The 21580-nt window shown below is 31.7% G+C and overlaps 2 protein-coding genes and 1 long non-coding RNA gene across 6 annotated transcripts; all 3 read right to left on the reverse strand.

Annotated features, from left to right (window-relative positions):
* Window positions 1-4414: 4414 nt before the first annotated feature.
* LOC114421243 (IRK-interacting protein-like) lies at window positions 4415-6355 on the reverse strand. The gene is made up of 2 exons (XM_028387088.1): window positions 6102-6355; window positions 4415-6013 (listed from the first exon to the last, which is right to left on the reverse strand). The coding sequence occupies exons 1-2, from the start codon at window positions 6222-6224 to the stop codon at window positions 4661-4663; spliced, it is 1476 nt and encodes a 491-aa protein (XP_028242889.1). The 5' UTR covers window positions 6225-6355; the 3' UTR covers window positions 4415-4660.
* A 2309-nt stretch (window positions 6356-8664) lies between these two features.
* On the reverse strand, window positions 8665-11113 carry LOC114421244. 2 transcript variants are annotated; one of them, XR_003668511.1, is made up of 2 exons: window positions 10719-11113; window positions 8665-8864 (listed from the first exon to the last, which is right to left on the reverse strand). It is a non-coding gene; the product is annotated as an uncharacterized LOC114421244 (long non-coding RNA). The 2 variants fall into 2 exon arrangements; XR_003668510.1 differs by lacking the exon at window positions 8665-8864 and adding an exon at window positions 10481-10628.
* Window positions 11114-12784: 1671 nt separating this feature from the next.
* Window positions 12785-16109, reverse strand: LOC114421245 (protein SUPPRESSOR OF FRI 4-like). Of its 3 annotated transcripts, none has more exons than XR_003668512.1 (7): window positions 15777-16109; window positions 15496-15596; window positions 15104-15230; window positions 14551-14963; window positions 14213-14367; window positions 13466-14123; window positions 12785-13339 (listed from the first exon to the last, which is right to left on the reverse strand). XR_003668512.1 is itself a non-coding variant. In XM_028387091.1 (7 exons), the coding sequence occupies exons 1-7, from the start codon at window positions 15968-15970 to the stop codon at window positions 13268-13270; spliced, it is 1116 nt and encodes a 371-aa protein (XP_028242892.1). In that variant the 5' UTR covers window positions 15971-16108; the 3' UTR covers window positions 12785-13267. The 3 variants fall into 3 exon arrangements, 2 of the variants coding, with proteins under 2 accessions (XP_028242892.1, XP_028242891.1); XM_028387091.1 differs by having other exon boundaries at window positions 14070-14123; window positions 15777-16108; XM_028387090.1 differs by having other exon boundaries at window positions 12785-14123.
* Window positions 16110-21580: the final 5471 nt, after the last annotated feature.

The following is a 21580-nucleotide window of genomic DNA, read 5'->3' on the forward strand; positions in this document are numbered from 1 at the left end:
TTTTGCTTGATAACAAACGTTTTGCTATGTAAGACAGAAAGTCACTTCAAACAATAGCCTAATAGAGTACTCCTGAAGAACAAAAGGATAAAGTGTGGGAATCCGAATTATGGTTCGAAACTTGAAACTACATAAAGGTTAATTCGCTAGTTCAATGAAGACTTGCAAGAGAATATATGCCAAAATTTTATTCTTAATTTTCACCAAGGTACAAAAGATAGAATAAACGATCCCATAACATACCAAATCTGTCGCGAAAGAAAACCAGTGTTGGCATCATCTTTTTCATGTATACTTCATAAAAAGTATTTTATTTTTTTCAAGAATGAGTATTTTAAAGACATTATATACTATTTTGTTTTGTTGATTCCAATTGAAAAACCTCTAAAAAGCCATTAACCTTACAAAGGTGAGTCAATAGTCAAGACTGATATAAATAGAAAGTGCATTTATGCATATATATATATATAACTTACATATAAAGGTGGGATATAGCAATAAAATAAACTTTCTGTTGATGAGAGGACAAAAGCTCAAAGTGATGTTACTTATAAAATTGATTTAACTATATTGCTTTGTATAAATTGATTAATCTCATGCCAAAAGTTACTTAAATTCCCTAACAACCAAAAAAGTATTTCATTTTAGATTGGTTAGAAACAAACAAAACTCAACTGGATGATCTTGAAAGGATTCGCAGTTGGAGGTAAAATTAGGTCGTGCACCTAACTATTTTAACACCTAAACAAAGACTTCTTGCTTCATAATTAAAGACAGAATTTACCAGTCAAGTTTTTGTGCTTTAATTTTCTTTATGAGCTGCTAAGATAGTGGGCTCCTGCTCTACATAGGAAGCAATTTAACTCCTCCCTCCGTGAATTATTTTAATTATTAATCAATGAATTTCTCATTTTTTTTTTCATTAGTCAAATTTCAGGATGTCTTCACTCTTACTGTGAAACTAATCCTTATTTAAATTTTACTTTGTTGACAAAGTGCTTCGAGTGAATTTCAAGTCCCTGCAAATAAATTTCTTTTAAATGATAATTGAGGGAATGAAATGTTAAAAGTGAATGCCAGTTAGATTTGATGTATTCTTATTACGTCATGAAAGAAAACGAAACAAAAACTGATAAATCTAAATTTAACTAAAATTAGAGGAAGAATTAATGAGATGCGATGGATAGAATTGTCCTCTTAATTGTTTTTTTTGGGGGGGATAATGATTGATGACTTATGAGTTGTCTAAAATATAAAGTTCATCTACCCAATTCTTCCAACTTCCAAGGCTTTTAGGCTAATAATTTGAAGTGCGTGAAGGTGAAGCCGTTCATAAACAGACCCAGGCGTGAAAAACAAATGGACTGAGAAATGAATAAGAACGACGGATGCTTGATGAAAACGTAATTTGAAAGATGAAAAGTGAGTGATACTCAAAGGATTAACCCATGAAAAGTGTTGACATTTTTAGATATTAATTTATCTGTGGGCGTGTTTATAATATTTAATCTCCACTCTTAACATTAAATCAATCTATCAATAGGCCCAGCCCTGTGAAAAAGCTTCATTCATAACAAGAATCCAAGGTTCACTCAACCTTCCATTCCATGTATAGATATAGAAGAGAGTTTTGTTAGGTGCACTCAACATTCTTTAAAAATGGTAAAACTGTTTTTGTTAATTTCTCACCTTATGGATCAAGTTGATCCGTAAGTTAATTTTTAAGACTTACGGATCAACTTGATTCGTAATAGACTTACGGATTAAGTTGATCCGTAAAAGAGTTAATCCGTAAGTTTTAAAAATTAACTTACGAATCAACTTAATTTGTAAGGGATATTTTTATCTTTTCGTGGTTAGTACTGGATGCATCAGCAATAATGCGGGGTGCACCTAGCAGCACTCTATAAAAGAATGGGAAACTGAAGTCATACAGTCCAATTAGTTTACGAGAGAAGCAGTTATGGATCCCATTTTAGTACATGCCTTGGGCCCAACATTCGTTCCTATGACGAAGCCCATGTGGAGTAAATTTAAATTTGGTAGTCTCAGAACACTATTTCAGTATTTCTTTCTTATCAGTTATCATTCTTAATTTAATAATTGTTTTTTTCTTAAAAATTTAGTCATAAAACAAGAATATTAGAAAACAAGTTCTGCAATAATAGAGATCCTTCATCGTATATAAAATAATTGAATTTATAACGATTTTGCATAATAACGTTATTTGAATTCCTCTCTAGTTCCTTTTCCTTACTGCCCCTGAATTGTGCTTATTCACTTTCTTCTTCTTTTTTGTAATTGCATAGGATACCCTAAATAATTGAACATTGCCATTGATGGCTGGCTTTAATATCTTTCAATTAATGAATAAATATATTGGAAAAGTCAAAATTAATCAGAAAAAAATAAGTGACACCGTTGAAATAACAATCAATTACGTGTTAAAATAATTAATATGCATAAATATGTTTTCAAAATTTCCGCCCACTACTAATTAAACAGGCGAAGGAAGAAAATAGCATCAAAGTGGTTTCATTTTAGTAAATGTAATTATCTCATAGCGACACTCAAATTATTTATAAAAAATCAGAAAATATTATAGGTTTGATAAATTTAACATTCCAGCACCAACTAGAGTTTCGTCTATTTCTGAAAAAAATTATAATGAAAATCATACAATTTTTAATTTTAAAATATAAATGTATGATTTGCGAAATCACTCCGATTGGATGAAATAAAGAATTTTAGCCTTTTCATTTCATCCAAAAAGCAGAGCCTCCTTAAAATTTTATTTACATTTGACATCTCTCGGCGCTTCCTAAATTGAGGAGTTAGGAACACATATACGAGTGCAAATGAAAATGAAAGGCAGACATAGCTAAACATACATATAAATACATGTTGACATGCGTATGAATATGATTCCCACCACCATCATCTCTATTTTTGTTACTTAAAATTTGATTAAGTTATGAAAATTAAATTTTGATATATTTAATTTGAGATGAGTAGAAGAATTAGTTTAAAAGCGATTGGAATATGAACAAAAGTTCAAGAAATGAAACTATATAATCGAAGGGAGTAATTTTTATTAGGACTAATGATTTCAATAATTTTATTCATGCATGTGTGATTGGAAAGCGTTGGAGAGCAAAATATTACTTTGACAAATCAAAAATTTTCTTTACACGTGTTGAAATCATAGAAGTCTATAAATAATTCGATTGATTGTCAATTTTCCGGAGATTAAAAAATAATCACTTAATTCCTCAAACACCATCAACCTCTACCATAAAAAATTGGTTAAAGATTCACTAGTCATTATGTATGTATTCAGTTCTAAATCATATCACATGAGGAAATTTTGCGCAGAGTTCCATTACCATTAATGGGTGGCTCTATGATTTCTTATGTGCATAGACATCCCAGGTAATTCAATCTTATGGTTCTTCATTATCTGCATATGATCTTTTTTTCTTAGAGTGCACATTTTGTATGGGCTTTTAGTTTAATGTTTATATTCAACTGGCCTGGTTATTGACAAGAACTTATTAAATTCATTGTTTGGGCTCATAATAAATTAAAAGTTGCTCCTGCTACTCAGCCTAGAGTAATCTTTTATAAATTCAAATCTATTTATTTTACTTCACATTTCTGAACTCTCAATTTTTTTTCATCTTTATTTTTTCTCAAAATTTACTTTTTCAATTCCTATTTCTTCAAAATCATTTAAAAACTAATCATTAAAACGAAAACACTTTTATCAAAATTTTCTTATTACTAATACTATGAACTATTGTAACAAAAATGAATAACTCTATTAAAATTATAATCGTAATTCGTATTAAATATTAAACAATTCTTTGATAAGTTGAAAATTATAAACTTTTTTTTAAAAAAATTCATAATAAAAAATAAATTTTATATCTTACCTTTAAACATTTATTTGTTAATAAAATTATTTAATAAAAATTTCTTTACTATCCTAAAAATATTTTTCTTTCAACAAATAAATACAATTTTTAGGATTAATAGCATGTTAATTTGGACTGTTGATAGTTTTGTTTGTATATATGCATTGCGATTCCCAATGACATTGTGTCCGTGAGGTGAGGATATGTTGATAACGAAAGCATACGATTCAAAATTCATTCACGAGAAAGATAAGCATCTTACTCTTGGTATAAAAGGTTTAATTATGCCTTACATGTTAAAAAAAGGTTTTAATTATGCAATTTTCATGGATTCAACTGTCATAACCACACGTGCAGATTGAATTGATCCCATAATTGTAGAAATTGATCCCTCCATTTTTTTTTTAATGTACATAAATTATATATATTTGTAGAAGTTGATCATAATTTTACAGAGAGAGAGAGAGAGAGAGAGAGATGTGTTAGGAAACAAAAACAAAAAAATGATAAAAAGTTCGAATAGACTAGACAGAAGATAAAACAAAGCGAAACCAGAAAATGCCAAATTGTTTACTTTGACCCAAAATCTCGATATAGTAGTACCACCACCATGGAACCATCCCAACCCAAGCATGCAGCAGCACCAACATTGCTTAATACTAAATAATAATAATATACAACATCATGAACAATATTAGCTGACATAAAAAAACAAAACCAGAAAGAAAGTGATTCATCCAAAGTCAAGAAGGGGTTGGGGTTAAGGGTTTGTCTTCCTTGTTACTACTAGTACTCAAGTACCTGCAAAGGACCTTACATTTGACTGCACTGCCATAGACATAAAAGCCTGGCGCAAGCATAATTCTGACCAGAGCAGGGACCAAGTTGGAAGTGGCCTTGTCACCACCACCCATATCCTCCATGTAAACCGAATCAAACCTTACTCCTTTCTCCACTCTAAATATCGGCAGACTCGGGTGCAGCGAGTTGGCCAACAAGTGCACCTTCCACACGCTCTTTGAGGCCCCAAAGAAGGCCTGCAAGAGTGCCTCGGGCCAGGCCCGGTTCCAGCCCAACATCGCCACTATCTCGCTCATCTTCCTGTCGCAAAACCTGCTGAACTCCTCGCTGAAGTGCCTCGTTCCTTTGCTCAGCACCTCCTCCCACGTCAGCCCGTGAACCATGTTGAATGACTCGTAACTCGCCTCGCATCGCTCCTTTGGGTTCAGTATCATGTTGCACGCGTTCTTCTGGAACCCTATTGTTTCGAAGTCCTCGTAGAAGGTTCTGTTCAAGAGTGCTTCTAGGTAGAAAAGTAAGCTTCTTGTTGGACTCTTGGAGAAGGATATTTTTATGTCGTATGGTTGGAGAAGGAAGGAGACTTTCTCGTACACCTTGCTTCCCATGTGCCTCAGTTGCATGGTTAAGGAACGAGACAAAAGCCTCACACTTGATCTTGCTTCCGACACCGAGACCAAGAAGTGTTGAATCACGGTGTCCTGTTCGAGGGTTTGAGATTTGAAAAGGGAAGTAGGGGAAGTAGTAATGTTGTTGTTGGTGCATTGTTCGAGGCCAGATTTCAAGGTGTGGCAATAGAGTTCGAGCTTGTTGAGCTTCTTCTCCAACTCGCTCATGGAGTGCATGAGTCTAGAAGCTTCTAGAAGAGCCTCGTCTCTTTTTCTGGTGGCGTGGAGCAGCTTGTGAGAGAGTTCGGCGACTGCCATTTTCCATTGTTCCTCTCTGGAGGGTGGGAGAGGGTCTTGGGATGAAGAAGAAGACATGGGACTCTTGCGGGTGAGCTTGGAAACAAGGGACCTGAAAATACCGTTGGGGCTGGCGAGTAAGGAAGAGGGTTTGTGAGAGTTGTTGGTGGAGGAGTGATCCAAGGGAAGGATGAAGATTTTGTCGCGGGAGTGAGGTCTGCACTTGTTGCAAGAGACGGAGCCATCTTCCTCGGAATCTGATCTCTTTTTCTTGTGGTTGTTGTGATTGGATTTAGTGTGCTTGTGGACAATGGGGGTTGGAGGGTGGGAGCTTCTGGAGTGGCTTATAATGTCATGGCCACTCAAGTCGTCAAATTCACGCTCCTCTAGAATCTGCAGTGTATAAAAAGAATAAGAATGATGTTAGAAAAGATAGAAGAAAGAAAGACATAAGAAAAAGAGAATGGAAGAAGGGACTCACGGGGGTGAATTGAGGGGAGTGGCGAGAAGAAGAAGCCATTTGGGGGTTGGGAGATATGAAATGGGATTTATGGGTGAGGAAGGAGAAAGAGAAAGAGGTGGTCCAGTAAATTAAATGAGACATTAAATCCAGCGAAGCCAATTAGGAAGGATTCAACCACCCACATTTATTCGGAGAGCGGTGGATCACGAAACCACCAACCAAGTCTCTGTCCAAGGGAGAGATAGGATTAGTGCATCATGTGACCATATTAAATGATCCCCCTTCCCTGCCTCCATCATCACCACTTTCTAATTTTAATCTTATTAGTAACAAAATTCAATCATTGTCTCTAATACAAAAACTATCTCTTCCATAATATTAATCCTTCTTTTTCATCAATATTTCTAATAACTGTTATTTTAACTTTTATATTTAATATTAATATTATTTTCTTTTCACCTGGTTAGTTTTGTAAAATTATATATATATATTTTATATTTATTTATTACTTTTTCTTCATCTAAATAAAACAATTTAATACTACACTTCTTTTAAGACATATAAAATAATAAATTTAAATAAATCTTAACATAATTAAAATTTTTGTTTTTTTTCTTTTCTATAATATTATTACTAACCTTATACTTTCGCTTATAATATTAATGAGACAATTGTTAATCAATGTCTATCTTAAGAGTATTGATTAAAGAAGTAAAACAAAAATATTTTTTTAATAAAATGGGTAAAAGCAAACTCTTTTATAGTTTTTAAATGTGTTTTCATATGAATTTTAATGAGATTTCTTCTTTTTAATTTTTTAATTAGTGTCTTTAGGACACAAATTATCAAGACCTTAATAATGATAGACAACAAAAATTAAAAATAAATTAATAATGGAAATATTAAGTTTATGCTTTTTTTTTAGTTGGATAAAAAGACTTTATTACGAGATTGCGAGAGTAAAAAAGTTTATTACAAGAACAAAGTACCATGTTAGCTATACAGTAAAAAAAAAGTTCTATATCTATATTAGCTATAAATGACCAGAAGTTTGGGAGTCCTCTGCCCCTCTCAAACAAAGCCCGTTTAGAGACCCCCTTGGTCCCTTATCTCCGTGTACTCAGTAAGTGTACTCAGTAAATAGTTATGCATTTACTGTCCATTCATTTCTAAAATTCTCATTCAGTTCTCATAATTCAACTGTACATTCTCTGGATATAAAAATAACTCTTACCCTTAATAACAAAGAGTTCTATATATTCTAAAAATTCATTCAACGGTGTGTTGAGATGTATATCGTTTGAAGGGTGGGAGGTTGGGAGTATACATCATTTTCATATTTAACATTTGGACATGAATCCTTAAATTAACTGGCATGTACCTCATACATTTTATATAGCTTTTGACACATTGATCTCCATTGAGCCATATCATTGATTAACTCGCACCCTTGTCATTTCTCATTGATAAATTTATAGTATACAGTTTTTTGGTGAAAAATAAATAAATAGGGAGATGGAATGGTGTCCATAGACATTTGTCTCACTTTAAAGGTGAGTAGGGTGATATATATATTTCAATTATACTATTATAATTTATAAAAAAAATGGTTTTTATTAGGGTCAAGTATTGAACATTATCCCTTACAAAAAAAGTATTGAACATTATAATATCTACACATTCTAATTAAGTGACTTTCGGACGGGATAAGTTGTTTTCCAACTTAAATTGTGTTATGGTAGTCATAAGAAATATATAACATAGTATTAGTACTGTCTGACCATATCTCTTCATGTTTTTTTTTTTTGGGGTACATAAGCTCTGACCCTTTCTTCATGTTATCGTCAATAATCACAGTGACGTAAGGATTCTCAATATATATATATATAAACTAACTAAGGATTTAATATTTTATAATCCTTGTGGAACTCGAGTAGGAAAGAAAGTAAGGATCTGTTCAACTTAATTCCAAAATTAGAAAGTATTCATAGTTCTTGCTCTAGGCACATTGAACACTTTTTTTACTAGATTTCTTTCCATTCAATCGCTTGTCATGATACTACAAAATCTCTCTTATCCAGCTATTGATATACAGATATTTCATACATACTTATGTATTTGATTCATATAACAGGTGTGTTTAGTTGATCTCGTTTTTGGTCTTTTATGAGATTCATTTTGGGTCTCTAAGTCATGAGAATTTTTTTATAACTTATATTCTATTAAGTGTGTGTTTGGAATGGTAACTCATTATAATTTTTAGAAGCAATAAATAATTGGTTTTGTGACAAACTTATCATAATTTTATCTAACTGTTGGTTTCAAAAATCATGACGAGTTTAACTCGTCATCCATCCAAAAATTAATTTAATTTAATATTATATAACATGCTAAAAAAAAGATTAAGATCTCGTTCGTTTAAAGAGAAAGATGATGAAAATAAAAATAAATTGATGTGAAATTTTCACTTTTAAATTCACCTTTAATTTAAAATTTTACTCTCAATTCACTATTTTTTTTTTCTGTTCTAACAAACGGACACCAAAGAATGTGCGTTGCTAACATTGTTGGTGGAATCATATACAGATATTTTATCTTTTATTCATTTCCCCTTTTGATTTCCTGTTTGTAATAAATGCACTGTCAACTTCGTGGAGTAATTTAAATCCGAATAACACACAATTTTATAGAGAAAAGGCAAAAGCCAAAACCAAGCCAATGAATTTCAAATCCCAAGCCAAGACACACCCTTTCAGTTTCAACGGTGCTTCGAAACCAATCCTAAAAAACACCAGTCAAAAAGGGGTCACAATGTCACAACACTATCCTTGAAGCTTTAAATCTATCGTGGAAAATTTCATAGCAGCACCAAGATTGGGTGCCATTGCCATGCCATGGGAGAAATTTTGCTATTTTTAGAACACTACTGGACTCAATAACATTTTAAATTTAATCTAACGACACATAGTGATCATGCAATATATGTATTATGTTTTTATTAGAACATGCATAACAATAAAATTGAACATCTATTTTCCTAGCATAACAATATATCACTTTTTAGGGAAAATATCCTCGTGAAAAAAAACACTAAAATATAATATATAAGTGATGATGCATTTATCATTGAAGTAAATCGAAGTACTTAGTGAACTTTGGAGGAGTCTCATCCTTTCATATCACGTCTAAATTCTAATATCCAATATATGAACAAAAACAAATCCTCACAGCATAGTACACAAACAAAATAAGAAGACCAACACCTTTAGGTAAACCGTTCATGAGGTTAACGGGTGTAAATTCAGTTTTAATGAAGCTGTAAGTATCAAAGGAGGAGACTCAAATTAGTATCCAATTAAACACAAAAAACACAAACCAGAGCACTGAACCAAAAGTTGTATCTACATAAATAGCCAAGACGTTCGCTTCATTTCTTCTTTTTTTTTTTTTTTCGATACTACGTTCACTTCATTTCTAAACCAACAAAAGACCGATAAATATATAACAAATAGCATCATTATGTACCTTAGTTGGAACTAGGTACTCTTTGAATAAACTTTTCCCGAAAATATTATAAAAAAATAAAATAAAATAAATTTCCCATATAAATTAAAATTAACATATCCACTTAAATTTTGTACAGAGGTTTTTAATCTAACTTATTCAAAACTGAAGTATAAATTCATGTTTGCTCATTAAAGAAATTTGAATTTTTTACAACCTGCAAGTAAATCCTCAATTATGTCTCTTTATTTTTTTACATTGTGAAATTCTAGCTTTTTTTCTTTAACGAATCAAAGAATCACTAGTCCATAAAATGATAAAAAGAAATTTATAAAGAAGTGAGTGTGACTGCATATTTCATAATTCAATAATTATCCCCCGGTTTAAGAATAAACTAGCACGATATTTCTGCGTACTGACGGGTGACTTACTGTTTTTAATGATTAATTTTTATTAGTAGGAGAATTTGACTAAACACCTTTAGTGAAATTTCCTCTTTCAACTACTTAGATATTAGCATTAGAGTATATAAAATGTAATGTTGTAATTAAAAAAAAATATAGCAAAACCAGAACCAATTAAGAACAAAAATTAAAGTGAAAACAAGTTTTTCTGACTAGTTGATTCGCAAATGCATTGTATTTTGACAGGGTGAGTTTGAAAACAACACAACCTTCATGCCAAGGGAGCATGGAATGAAACCCCGGAAAATTGTTTATCCAACAAATTCCTCTAAAAACAGTGATTTGAAATGTGTTATCTCCTAAATACTGCAACCATATTTGATGATTTCCTACCAGTTCATAAAATTCCCTTAAGTCAGTCCAACCAAGATCTGTATTTTCAGCAGTTGGGAAATTCCGGCATTCATGTATGCAGTTGATCGTAACCGCTAAATGTAGATCAGACCACTCGTATTTTATCTCAACAAATTTAATTCAAAATATCAATATTCATTCAAAGGTTCAAACTCACGAATGTGTGAATGCAGAGAATCCATTTCCGCCCAACCTTCCGTTAGAATGGCCTTTCCACGTGTGTCTGTTTAATGTCACAACATGGCTATTGCCCTATACATCCAGCAAAATCCTAAATGCAAAAATATGATTAAAAGGGAGAACGGAGACATACCTACACAATGTTCAGCTTTGTTGAAGATTGAGCCAATGGAGAAGAAGAGAGACACAATTTTTTCAGGCAGAGACATGTTGAGTAGTAGTTCAGAAATGTGATGAAAGAAAAAATAAAGAAGAGAGAAGAAGGTTATGGATGAAGCAGATGTTTTTTCTCCCAACACAAGGGATTTAGATGAAGAGAAATATAAAAGAGGTGACTTGAGGAGAGAAGTTTCTCTCAGAAGTTTAGACTTGAGCCATTGGATGACATTGATGTAAAAAAAAATCAATTGACAGATTTAGGTAAGGAATAGGTGAAATTTTTTTCCCAAAGGTTAACACGAGTATAGGCAAAAGCTTATTTTATCAACAGATAGATAGATAGATAGATGTGAAAATGGGGTTTAACTAGGAGTAATGTGTAAATACAAAAAGTTAATTGAAGTTTTGAGCATAACAGAGTTTTCCCGTTGTAGTTGTAATTTTTATTTCGACGTCATAGAATGAAGAGCAAATTCCAAAAATAAGGCATATTATATTATAGGTTCATAGGTTCTGAGAAGCTACCTTCATCTGAAAAAAAGTTACAAAATGCGAAACAAAAGTGGCATTAAGATAACTGTGATTTCGGTGTGTCGTTTTTAAGAGTCCGTGGACAACTGTACATGAAAGCAATAGATTATGTCGTGAACTGTTCTAGCCTTATTATTATCACCAGTAATTGTATGGCTATTGGTACTACCTCATTTCTAACCCCCTCACCTTATTTTGGGATTTTTAGACACGATCACAGCTGTATTTATTCTAAATATATATCTACAAAGCCTTATCCTCTCTTGCTCCTTGTGTTTATCTTAATTGTTGCTCTTCCTAGCCCACCGGACCAATTCTCATACTTGTGTTGAATCACTGTTCCTGTTCTTATGGGAAGTTGATGATGGCCCCAGTCTTTATTTTCAAATTATAATTAAATAATTTGGCTGCTAGTACAATATTTTATTTTTTGGTTGCATGACTAGTATGCAGTTCTCCAGAACAGAAGGTTTTGCAAGACTTCAAGCATCCCTTTGATTTGCCAAAAAACTAAAGATCGGATAGTACTATAATAATTGTTCTATATTCGAACATGAACAACTTTGTATTTCTGATACAAAATTATTTAAAAGTAAAAAAATACCCCTCATGTTATTTATATGTGTAACCATCTTTCCCTAACCACAAAACTCCCTACTGTTTGGAATCTTGATTTTTTTTTTTTTTGGCTTTAATTGTTGAGTAACCCTGACAACTTTTGTCAAAGAAATTCGTAACAAAGACAAAAGCCGACAACCCTTTTTGCATTTTTTTCTCCAGTGATGTGTAAGATGGTTTAAGATGTATATCAATCGTCATTATCACTAGTCTTTTTCCTTACATTAAACTTTAAACTTTTGATACATTGAAACCTTCGGTCACAATCTAAGTATTTGATGCATCATGGGCCATGGCAGCGTCTTCAGAATTTCAAACATTATATAGAACAAAGGGCATTATAGTAAAGTTCCATTGTATTCATGAACATCAAATAGCATACAACACAAGACTCCGTATGGATTGCATTGACCTCCACCAACAGCAAAATCATGATTTGGCAACTTATTTTTGGCTTGCATCCCAAATTCTGAAATTTGACTTTAGTTTTTATTTGTCTTTGCTATGGTGGATTTCTAATGCGTTTATTTATTTTGCCCAGAGGGAAAGCCCCACTTATGGGATCATTTGAAAAATCAATTCCCTTGCCAGAGATATAATATTTTAATTTAGATGGAAAAAGGACTCGTCCAAGAAAAGTAGCAAGGGACAGATTTTGTTTTAATCACAAAACAAATTAAATAGAATTATTATTAAACATTTCAATGGTTTCAAATAATTCTCAACTATAAGTTTACATTGAGATATTTTATTAAAAAAAAAAGAATTCTACACAATCATCTTGCTTGCATTCTCCAATGGAACTGTCTTTCTACTTCAAGACAGTGCAGTATCACATCCTCAATGTTTTCTCAGATCTCTCTAACCATTGCAACACATACTCTCCTCGAATATTAGCAACAAATTAATGTCCAATATGTATTTTTGTCTCTCCACCAAAGTACACCTTTTGCTGTCTTTTACACAATTAGAGAGACTAATTACGAAGCATATAACCAACCAAAAATTGCCGTCAATTTTCCACCCAAAACATGTAATAATCTGATTACAGCAAATATATAATACTCTTTTGAGTATCACGTCCTAAAGGTTGACTACAAACATCAACGGGAGAAAAGGTATGAAATGAGAAATAAACAAAGTTTTGCAACTTCCTAAGAAGTAAGAAATCAGAACCATTTCAATATTTTTCCTTCGATTCCACCATAACCGTAGGGCCCATTGCCCATTTTGGCAAAGAATTGCACCAATAACAATTACTTGCCGGACCTTAAATAAAGGAATCTTGAACACGCGCTGTCAAGCTTTATTAAAATACCATTTTGAGCCCTTATCACTGAAGAAATTTGACAAGAGTGTATGGATGAGATTGATCTAAAATGCCATACGACCAGCCAGCCTACTCTCAAGAATCCTCTTATCTATGGCTGCATCAATGGAGCTCATCTGAAAGATAAAATGATAATAATGATCAGCATGTAATTGTAGATCACAAAGTACAACAATAAACCAAATATTTTAATTGGAGCATGGTCCTATGCAAGAGATCCAAACTCTGCGAAAGAAGCTGACCTGGGCCAAGTCTGAATTCACTTGTTCCATAAAATAAATTGTAATGATGCTACGAATGGGCAAAAATCTGATGTGTAAGACCATTTTCCACCCAAAACCCCAAACTTAGGAATCAAACGGGGGGAGATAATGAATAACATTGGCAAAACCAAACCCAATAAAATTCATATATACATACTCTTTTACGGTGTACAAATGCTGGGATGAAAGATCACGAAGATGGTAGTTTGCAGCAAGCTTCACAAATTATGTTGTGGTATGGTAATTATAATTAACTACCAAAAGAAATTAATACAGTACCTACTTGAATCTTTAGATGCCCACAAAAATTGGAGCCATAGCTTGCAGCCATAGAGGCCATTCAAAATTAAATAGCATGCACTACCCATTTAGGTTGGAAGCCAGAGTGAGGATTAAAATGATCATATTTTCTTTTCCGTTTATTTTATTTTTAAAAAAGAATTAAAAATTTATACAGAATGTACCTCTTTAAATAGGAAACAATGTGTAAACAACTGAATCTGAAAACAGGAAGCATAAAGCCTATACTCATCTGGTTAGATGTGAAAGCAACTCCATCTATTAAAGAGGTAGTATGACTTACCTGGCTACTTTCATCATGCACCTGATATTTTGGCAAAGACATTCTTCTTTCCTCCTACAGTAACCAAGCATCATAACATTACCAACCAAGAAACAACAGCAGTCAAATGAAACACTACATACTTTCTCAAGAACACAACACACCATGGACATTGCCTCATCATCCCAAACTAAGTAGACTTCGTTGGTGGCAGGCTGAGTAGCAGGAGCTTTGTTTGCAATTACTGGGGGAGGCCCAATTGAAGGACCACCAGTATTTGGACCAGAAGCATAAGAATGTGAGTTACTAGCTGCTCCACCTATACAAGTAACCAAGAGTGAGAAGGAAATGAAAATCACATAGGATTAAACATTGATCTAACGAGAGAAGAACTAAATTTCAGTGCTAAGTTTATCAATTTTATCAAAAACTCTCCTGCTGTTTTAAAAGATGAAATCAGTCACAAACTCAATTGTTCAAAGGAAGGAAAATGTAAGGTTACCTGGAACCCCTATAGCCTGATAACTACTTGTTACAGAAGAATTGCTGCTCAAATGTGTATCAACAGGAACATTTGCAGACATCACTGGAGTAACTGATGGAACACTTGAGGGCAGAGGTGGAGCAGAAAATGTTGAACTTTGAGTAGTTGTATGGTTATTTCCAACAACAGGAAATAAAGGTTGTGAAACTGGGACAGGTGCAGATGTAGGCAATCCAGGAGGAGTAATCTGAGTTTGGAGCGCAGGAGCAGTAGCTGGCAGTGGAGGCCTCACGTTCTGCACAGGAAATAATGGCTGCTGTGTGTATGGGGCAGCAGGAGGAACTGAAACAGCTGGAGGCTGTGAAAACCATGGCTGAGGTCGAGGTGGAACCATCCAAGCATTTGGAGGCACAGGTACAGCAGGATTATACCTAAAGCAGAGAGGTAAGCACGTGAGCATATTTGTGCCATTCACATAATTTTAAATAAATATAATACGTAAGAATTACAACTTCCTACTTATGCCAAATAGAAGATGAATACAAATAGAAACATAGAAATAATAACATACATTGGTGGCATTGTGGGCAAGGTTGGTCGCGGAGGATATCCTGTACCCAAAGGAGGTGGAATCATTCCACCTACAAGCTGAGTTGGTGGAATATCCACCTTGGCTGCCTTTGACGGAACATCATCCTCTGGATTAAAAACAAAATACACAATTGTGAAAAGGGGAGATTAAAGCATTTCATGTTCCTTTTTTTACCATCGCTAACAATATTCGTAGAAAGATGAATCTGGAGTCATCCCACAAAAATACACTTCATCAAACACTACCAAGAAACAAGGATAACTTACAGCAATCACCATACATATCTGGTGTGATTATACAGCAAACTGATCAAAGCATCCTTTTAGCAAAAACATTTAATGATCAAGACAGAAGATATAAGACAAGATTACCTTCTTCACCGTAATGAGCAGCCAAGATATCTGGTGGAATCCCTTGCATTCCATATATTTCAATATCCGTACTCTCTCTGCCAGGTTTTGCGTTGGGTACCCTGAGAAAGAATAAAAAGGGAAAATCTCAACAATTTGTTGTGAAAAGGACGGGGATGATTAACCCTTGCATTCCATATATTTCAATATTCCGATGATTAACCCTATTAACAAGAAAACAAAAATGTAAAACAGAAAACTCAAACCCTAAATAAGGAGAAAAGAGGGAAATAGGGTTATACTTGGTGACGGATTCCTTGTGGACCTGGAGGACGTGGATGGCCATGCCGCCAGCGGTAGAGAGCTTCTTGTGGCAGACATGGCACTTAAAGTGCTTGGCTTTCTGATGCTGCACCAAGATCTTCTCGTCGTCGAATTCGCGATCGCAGTAATAACACCACACCTTCGAGGAAACTCTCTTCTTCTTCTTCCCCATGATGGCGAGCGAATCCGATCCCTCGTGAAATGGGTTGGAGCCTGAGGTGTGTGCCTTGCTGCAATGGCAGAGGAGGAGGAGGAAGAAGAAGCTAGGGCACGGAGTCAGAAGCGGAAATTGAAATTGAAATTTATTGTTTGTTCGTTGTCAAATTATATCGAAGGCTTACGTACGTAACAATAGTACAAATCAATGGCGAGGAGCAGCATCAGGCCCAAGGACAATGTGGTCCAAAACTAATGCCGCCTCACACTCTTTCAGTCTTCCAAGTTACTATGAAGGCTACTTCGTATAGGTTATGCTTCTTCTTTGGGTGTTGCTAGGTGCACCAGCCAATTGCTTGTGCACCCAGCATTAAAATAAACTTCAAAAAATTCCCTCATTCAGATTACGTAATTCATATAAGTCATACGAATTATATAATTTGTATAACTCAAATGCTAAATAAGGAGAAAATAGGAAAATAGGGTTATACTTGGTGACGAATTCCTTGTGTGAGTCTAATCCGTGAGCCTCATACGAATCAACTAATCTGTAAGAACCCAATCTATAAGCTAATCCGTATGAGGCTATCCATAAGTGTTTTTTTTAATTATTTTAAAAAAATATTTTATGAATTAATTTAAAATTAATGGCAAATTAATTTTAATAAATTAAAAAAACATACAAATTAATAAACTAATTTATTAATAAATTAATTATCACAAAAATTATTATTTAAATTTACATGCGCATTAAATATACATTATAAATTTTAGTGCTATATATAATAACATTATTTATTTTATAATATAATTGATCTATTAGTTCAGTTGATTAGAGCGTTGTGTTAATAATGTGAAAGTCAAAGGTTTAACTTCTGCTTGGGCCATTAATTTTAAATAATTTTTAAAACATATTTTTGAAAAAAAACTAAAAAAAAAACACTTATGGATAGTCTCATATGGATTTATCCCTTACATGGAAGGGCAAAATGGGAAAATCACGCAATTGCTGGGTGTACCAGCAATATTGAGGCTGCACTTAGCAATGCCCTTCGTCTTTTCTTTCTTTTTTTGAAGAACATGCTAGAGCCCAACAAACTTGGTGCTTACTATTTACACCGTATTTTTCCTCTTTGCATTGCCTTTTCTTTTTTACAGGTAAAAATACCTGTGAGAAACACTAGTTTCCCATTGTGTATATGGATTAAATATATTATGGAAACTAATTTTCCTTGTGCATTATAGGCTGACACCCTTTTGTGTCAATTAACTACCTATCGAAAACTAGTGTCTATTATTTAGTTAATTTATTTTTTTATTTGTGTTTAATGTATAGAAGACCATATCCATATCACAAATTAGATTCAGTTGTATACTTAAAACCAGATATATAATGAGTCTAGTTTTCGTTGGTTATCATAAACTAAATACACAACGAAAACTATATTCCATTGCATCCATGATTTGACTCCTCGCACCTCTTGTCAGTCTATTTTATCAAACACACGGTCTTTTATTTGTCCTTGCGCATCCACTCCATTCATCGCTGCCAAAGCAGTGAGCTCTACAGATTTTCATGAATACTATGCAATTTTTTTTGAGATAGAAAGTATGATAAAAAAAAAAACATTCGGATTTAACTTTACTAAACTATCCTCTCACATAGTAAAATTGTTATTCATTAAGTTTAATGTTTCTGTACTATGATTAACCTATAATTTACTTAAATCCTAATCCCTCATAAAAGAATGCTTAAATTCTTTCATTAAATTATCAATTTCTTGCATATATTTGAGAGAGAAATTATATAGCTATTTTTTTTCTTACAAAATGATATATCTATGGACTCCCATGTACTACTCTTTTATTTCTTAATATATATAGAGATGGTTTAACCAAAAAAATATGAATAATTAAGATAAATAGATAGTTAAATTATACTTAATGTTTACGATTATCATATGTCATTTCACAATGGAAATTAAAATTATTTTTTTAAATTTAATTTTTATATTAAGTTTTAAATATATATATATATATATATATATATATATATATATATATATATATATATATATATATATATGATCTTTAAATAACATTTAAATAAAAATTGATCCATAATTTTTTATCTCTTTATTTTTAAATTAGCATGTTTGTTTTATTTGATATTTATTTATTTATTTGAGATGTTTCTTTACTATCTTAAGTATTATTTTCAATTCAACTTATTTAATAAATAAATAATTTTAATTTAATTAAGTCTATATCATACTTTTTTCTTATAATAATTTTTTTAATATTTTATTTACTATTATAGTTTTAATTTACCAACAATTGTATTTTAATAATTATTTTTTAGATGGGCATTCAATCAACTCAACTTCAAGTACAAAAATCTATATCAACCTAGACAATTCTGATTTTGCAAAGTTTAAGATAGGATAAAATGAACTTTTTTCTTTTATTTTATTTTATTATACACATTTTGTAACATTCAACAAACAAAATCGTTAGTTTATTATTCTAATTCTTTGATTGATGTAGTTAAAAAAATATAAATTTTGTTCTAGATAATTGCTTTGCAGGAAAAAAATGAAACAACATCAAATAAAAAAACTATCTTCTTCAAATTCTGTCAACATTGATCTTGACAATAAAATATTTTTGCAATATATAATGTCCAGGTATTAGAATCATAGGTATGTTAACCTACCATGACCTTCATATTTATAATATTCAATGATACTTGATTTTTTTTAATTTTAACATATATAAAAGAATAGGATAATGTGTTCACAATTAATGCAACGATCAATGAGATCAACAAACACTTGTAGAGAATGCAAACAATCATCCAAGTACCCAACAACAAGATTTAATATTTGTATATAATGAATTATTTTTAATAACATGATTAAATAAATATTACAGTTTTAAAAAACTTTTTTAGGTTCAAGATACAAATGAAAAGTCTCTAATGATACTGGTGTACCAACATTCACACCAAAGATGCAAATAAGACTGACATACCCCCAATATTGTATACCCTTTGCAAACACATACTTTTAATTTTGAAATCAAGCTCATAACTTAAAGAAAGAATTTCAAACATATACCATCACAAGGACTTTTATCCCAAAAAATACCATTTAGCATGATCATCTCCTCAAAGAAATTAAACAGGTAACCATATTTATAACATATTTACATTTTTACTTCTTGTACAAAATATTAATAGTTTTGTCCACTAATTAATATTTCTATTAAAATAAGGAGTTCATTTCATCACAACAAATATCATCAAACGAGTGAGATGAAAAATTAATTATAAGTCAACGCCCAAAGTTACAAGCATCCAATAAGTCAAAAGGTGCATCTTCATCATCTAATGAAAAAATTTATAAAATCTCACAAAATCCATTAAGAAAAAAAAATGAATAAACAAACTGTTACAAGTCAAAGTTTAAAACTACAATTATCCAATAAGTCAAAAGATGCATCTTCATCATCAAAAGAAGAAAGAAGTCCATTGAAGAAAATGTGAAAAAACATTCTATCATAATTAAAAGCTCAAAGCTACAAGCATCCAAGAAGTCAAAAGATGCATCTTCATCGTAAAATGAAGTTTATTCAATCTCAGACAGTTCGACAGTCCATTCAGGAAAAAGACGAATAAACAAATTGTTCTGACATCAAAGTTTAAAAGGGAACACACCAAAGAAAACAAAATTTAACAACAAATCACCAGCAAAAAGAAATAAGTACAAAAAATGTATTTAAATGAATAATTTTCAATATTTTATTCGCATCATTTTTATGTGTTTTATCATTATGATTAAATGTTTTGTTACGTCAATTTCACTTTATTTTTATATTATTCTTATAAAATTTACATCCAATATTTACTTTTATTTTCACGTTAATCAAATTTAATTGAGTAATTAACCTTCAATTTTGAAATATTTCCTTATAAATATATTGATAAATAAAAAATATCTTAATTTATATGTAATTTTTTATCTTATTTAACAAAAAATGATATAAAATATTATTAATAATTATATTTTTAAATTTAATTTATCAAATAAATAATTTATTTAAATATATTTTTTAATTATTTAAAAATCCGCGCAACTCACCGGTATTTGTCTAGTTATGTTAATATTTATATATCATTATTCAGAGAGTATATACTCAAAGAATACACGGAACTTGAAGTATGAAAAAAATACACTGAACTGCTGCCAAAAAGAAATGCATTTCCACGCCAAAAAAAAGAAAAAAAATGCATTAGTGAATTTTCCTTTCTTCCTTTGTTGATTACACCCGTCCCAATTTTTTTTTTTGTTGGATACACCAATCCCAATCTAGTAGCAAAACTTTTGGTCTTTTTCAACCTTACCTTTATTTTCACTGTTTCAGAGAATTAACATCTAAATAATGACATTTTGGCGGTAATCACACTCATAAACCAAACCAACGAATTGTTCCTTGTTACTGTCAAATTATTAGGAAAAAAAAAAGAGAAGAAAGAATAATAATTTTCAAATGTCAAATTAAGTAAATTATGTAATGCAAATACTCAACAACTAAATATAAAATACAAACTTAAATATGTTATGGTCTCTAAAAATATCACGAATTTCAATTTTAGTCTCCATAAATTATTTGTTTATTTCTGTTCTCCATATTTATTAAAAAGGATGTGATTTTATTTTATTAATATAACTTAAAAGTATATGCTTTTGTGTTAGAATACAATAACTGATTTTTTTTTACAGAAACTAAAACATTTTTTTTTAATATTTTCAGAAAGTAAAAAATACTGAACTCTAAAATGTAATTCTTTTTTACACATTCAAACGTCTTGGTCCCCTTATTCCTTTAAACAAATAATTGTTCTGGTCAATAACCATTTGTAGTTTAATTTGGCGTTTTCTTATACTTATGTGGACTAACGTACATAGTGCAGCCGTAGTGTTGCCATGTTGATACTCAGAAAGAAAAAAGGTGCATCGATATGTGCATTTAATTTGAGACTATATACAAGTCTTCTGCTTTTGCAGCTACCATCAATTTTTTTGTAACCTAATGATATTGTTCTGTCTTTAATAGTTCGCATCATAAAAGATATGAAGATCATTGTCTTACTTTCGGCACAATAAATGGCCACCATAATCTTATTGGAGCTTATGAATAATCATCAGATAGATTTGATGTGTTCAACCATCATAATTTTCGCAAGGCTAGAGAGGATGGCATTATGTTGCATTTCCCTAATTGATTTTGGCCAAAATTAGTGACAACTAAGTTCCATCTACCAACCAAAGAAAGAAATTATCCCTTCTATGAACAGTGGGATTAAATAATTTGAGGCATTGAGTCAAATTAATCCATTATTTTAACCATTTATCTCAAGCTAGTTGAGCAAAACTACTGCAAAAACAAAATTAAAATTTCAAGAAATTTGTGACATGTTAGGAACCTATATAAGATACAGTATTTAGTTTGGCACTCTCCAAATGATGCATTTTCTCTGAGATGACAAAACAGTCAGGTTTTAAGGTCAACGAAATTTATCACGCATCTTTTATAATTTATTTAAGTGATTAGTGAGTACAGT

This window comes from Glycine soja, chromosome 8 (assembly GCF_004193775.1).
Source record: "Glycine soja cultivar W05 chromosome 8, ASM419377v2, whole genome shotgun sequence".
Taxonomy (NCBI): Eukaryota; Viridiplantae; Streptophyta; class Magnoliopsida; order Fabales; family Fabaceae; genus Glycine; species Glycine soja.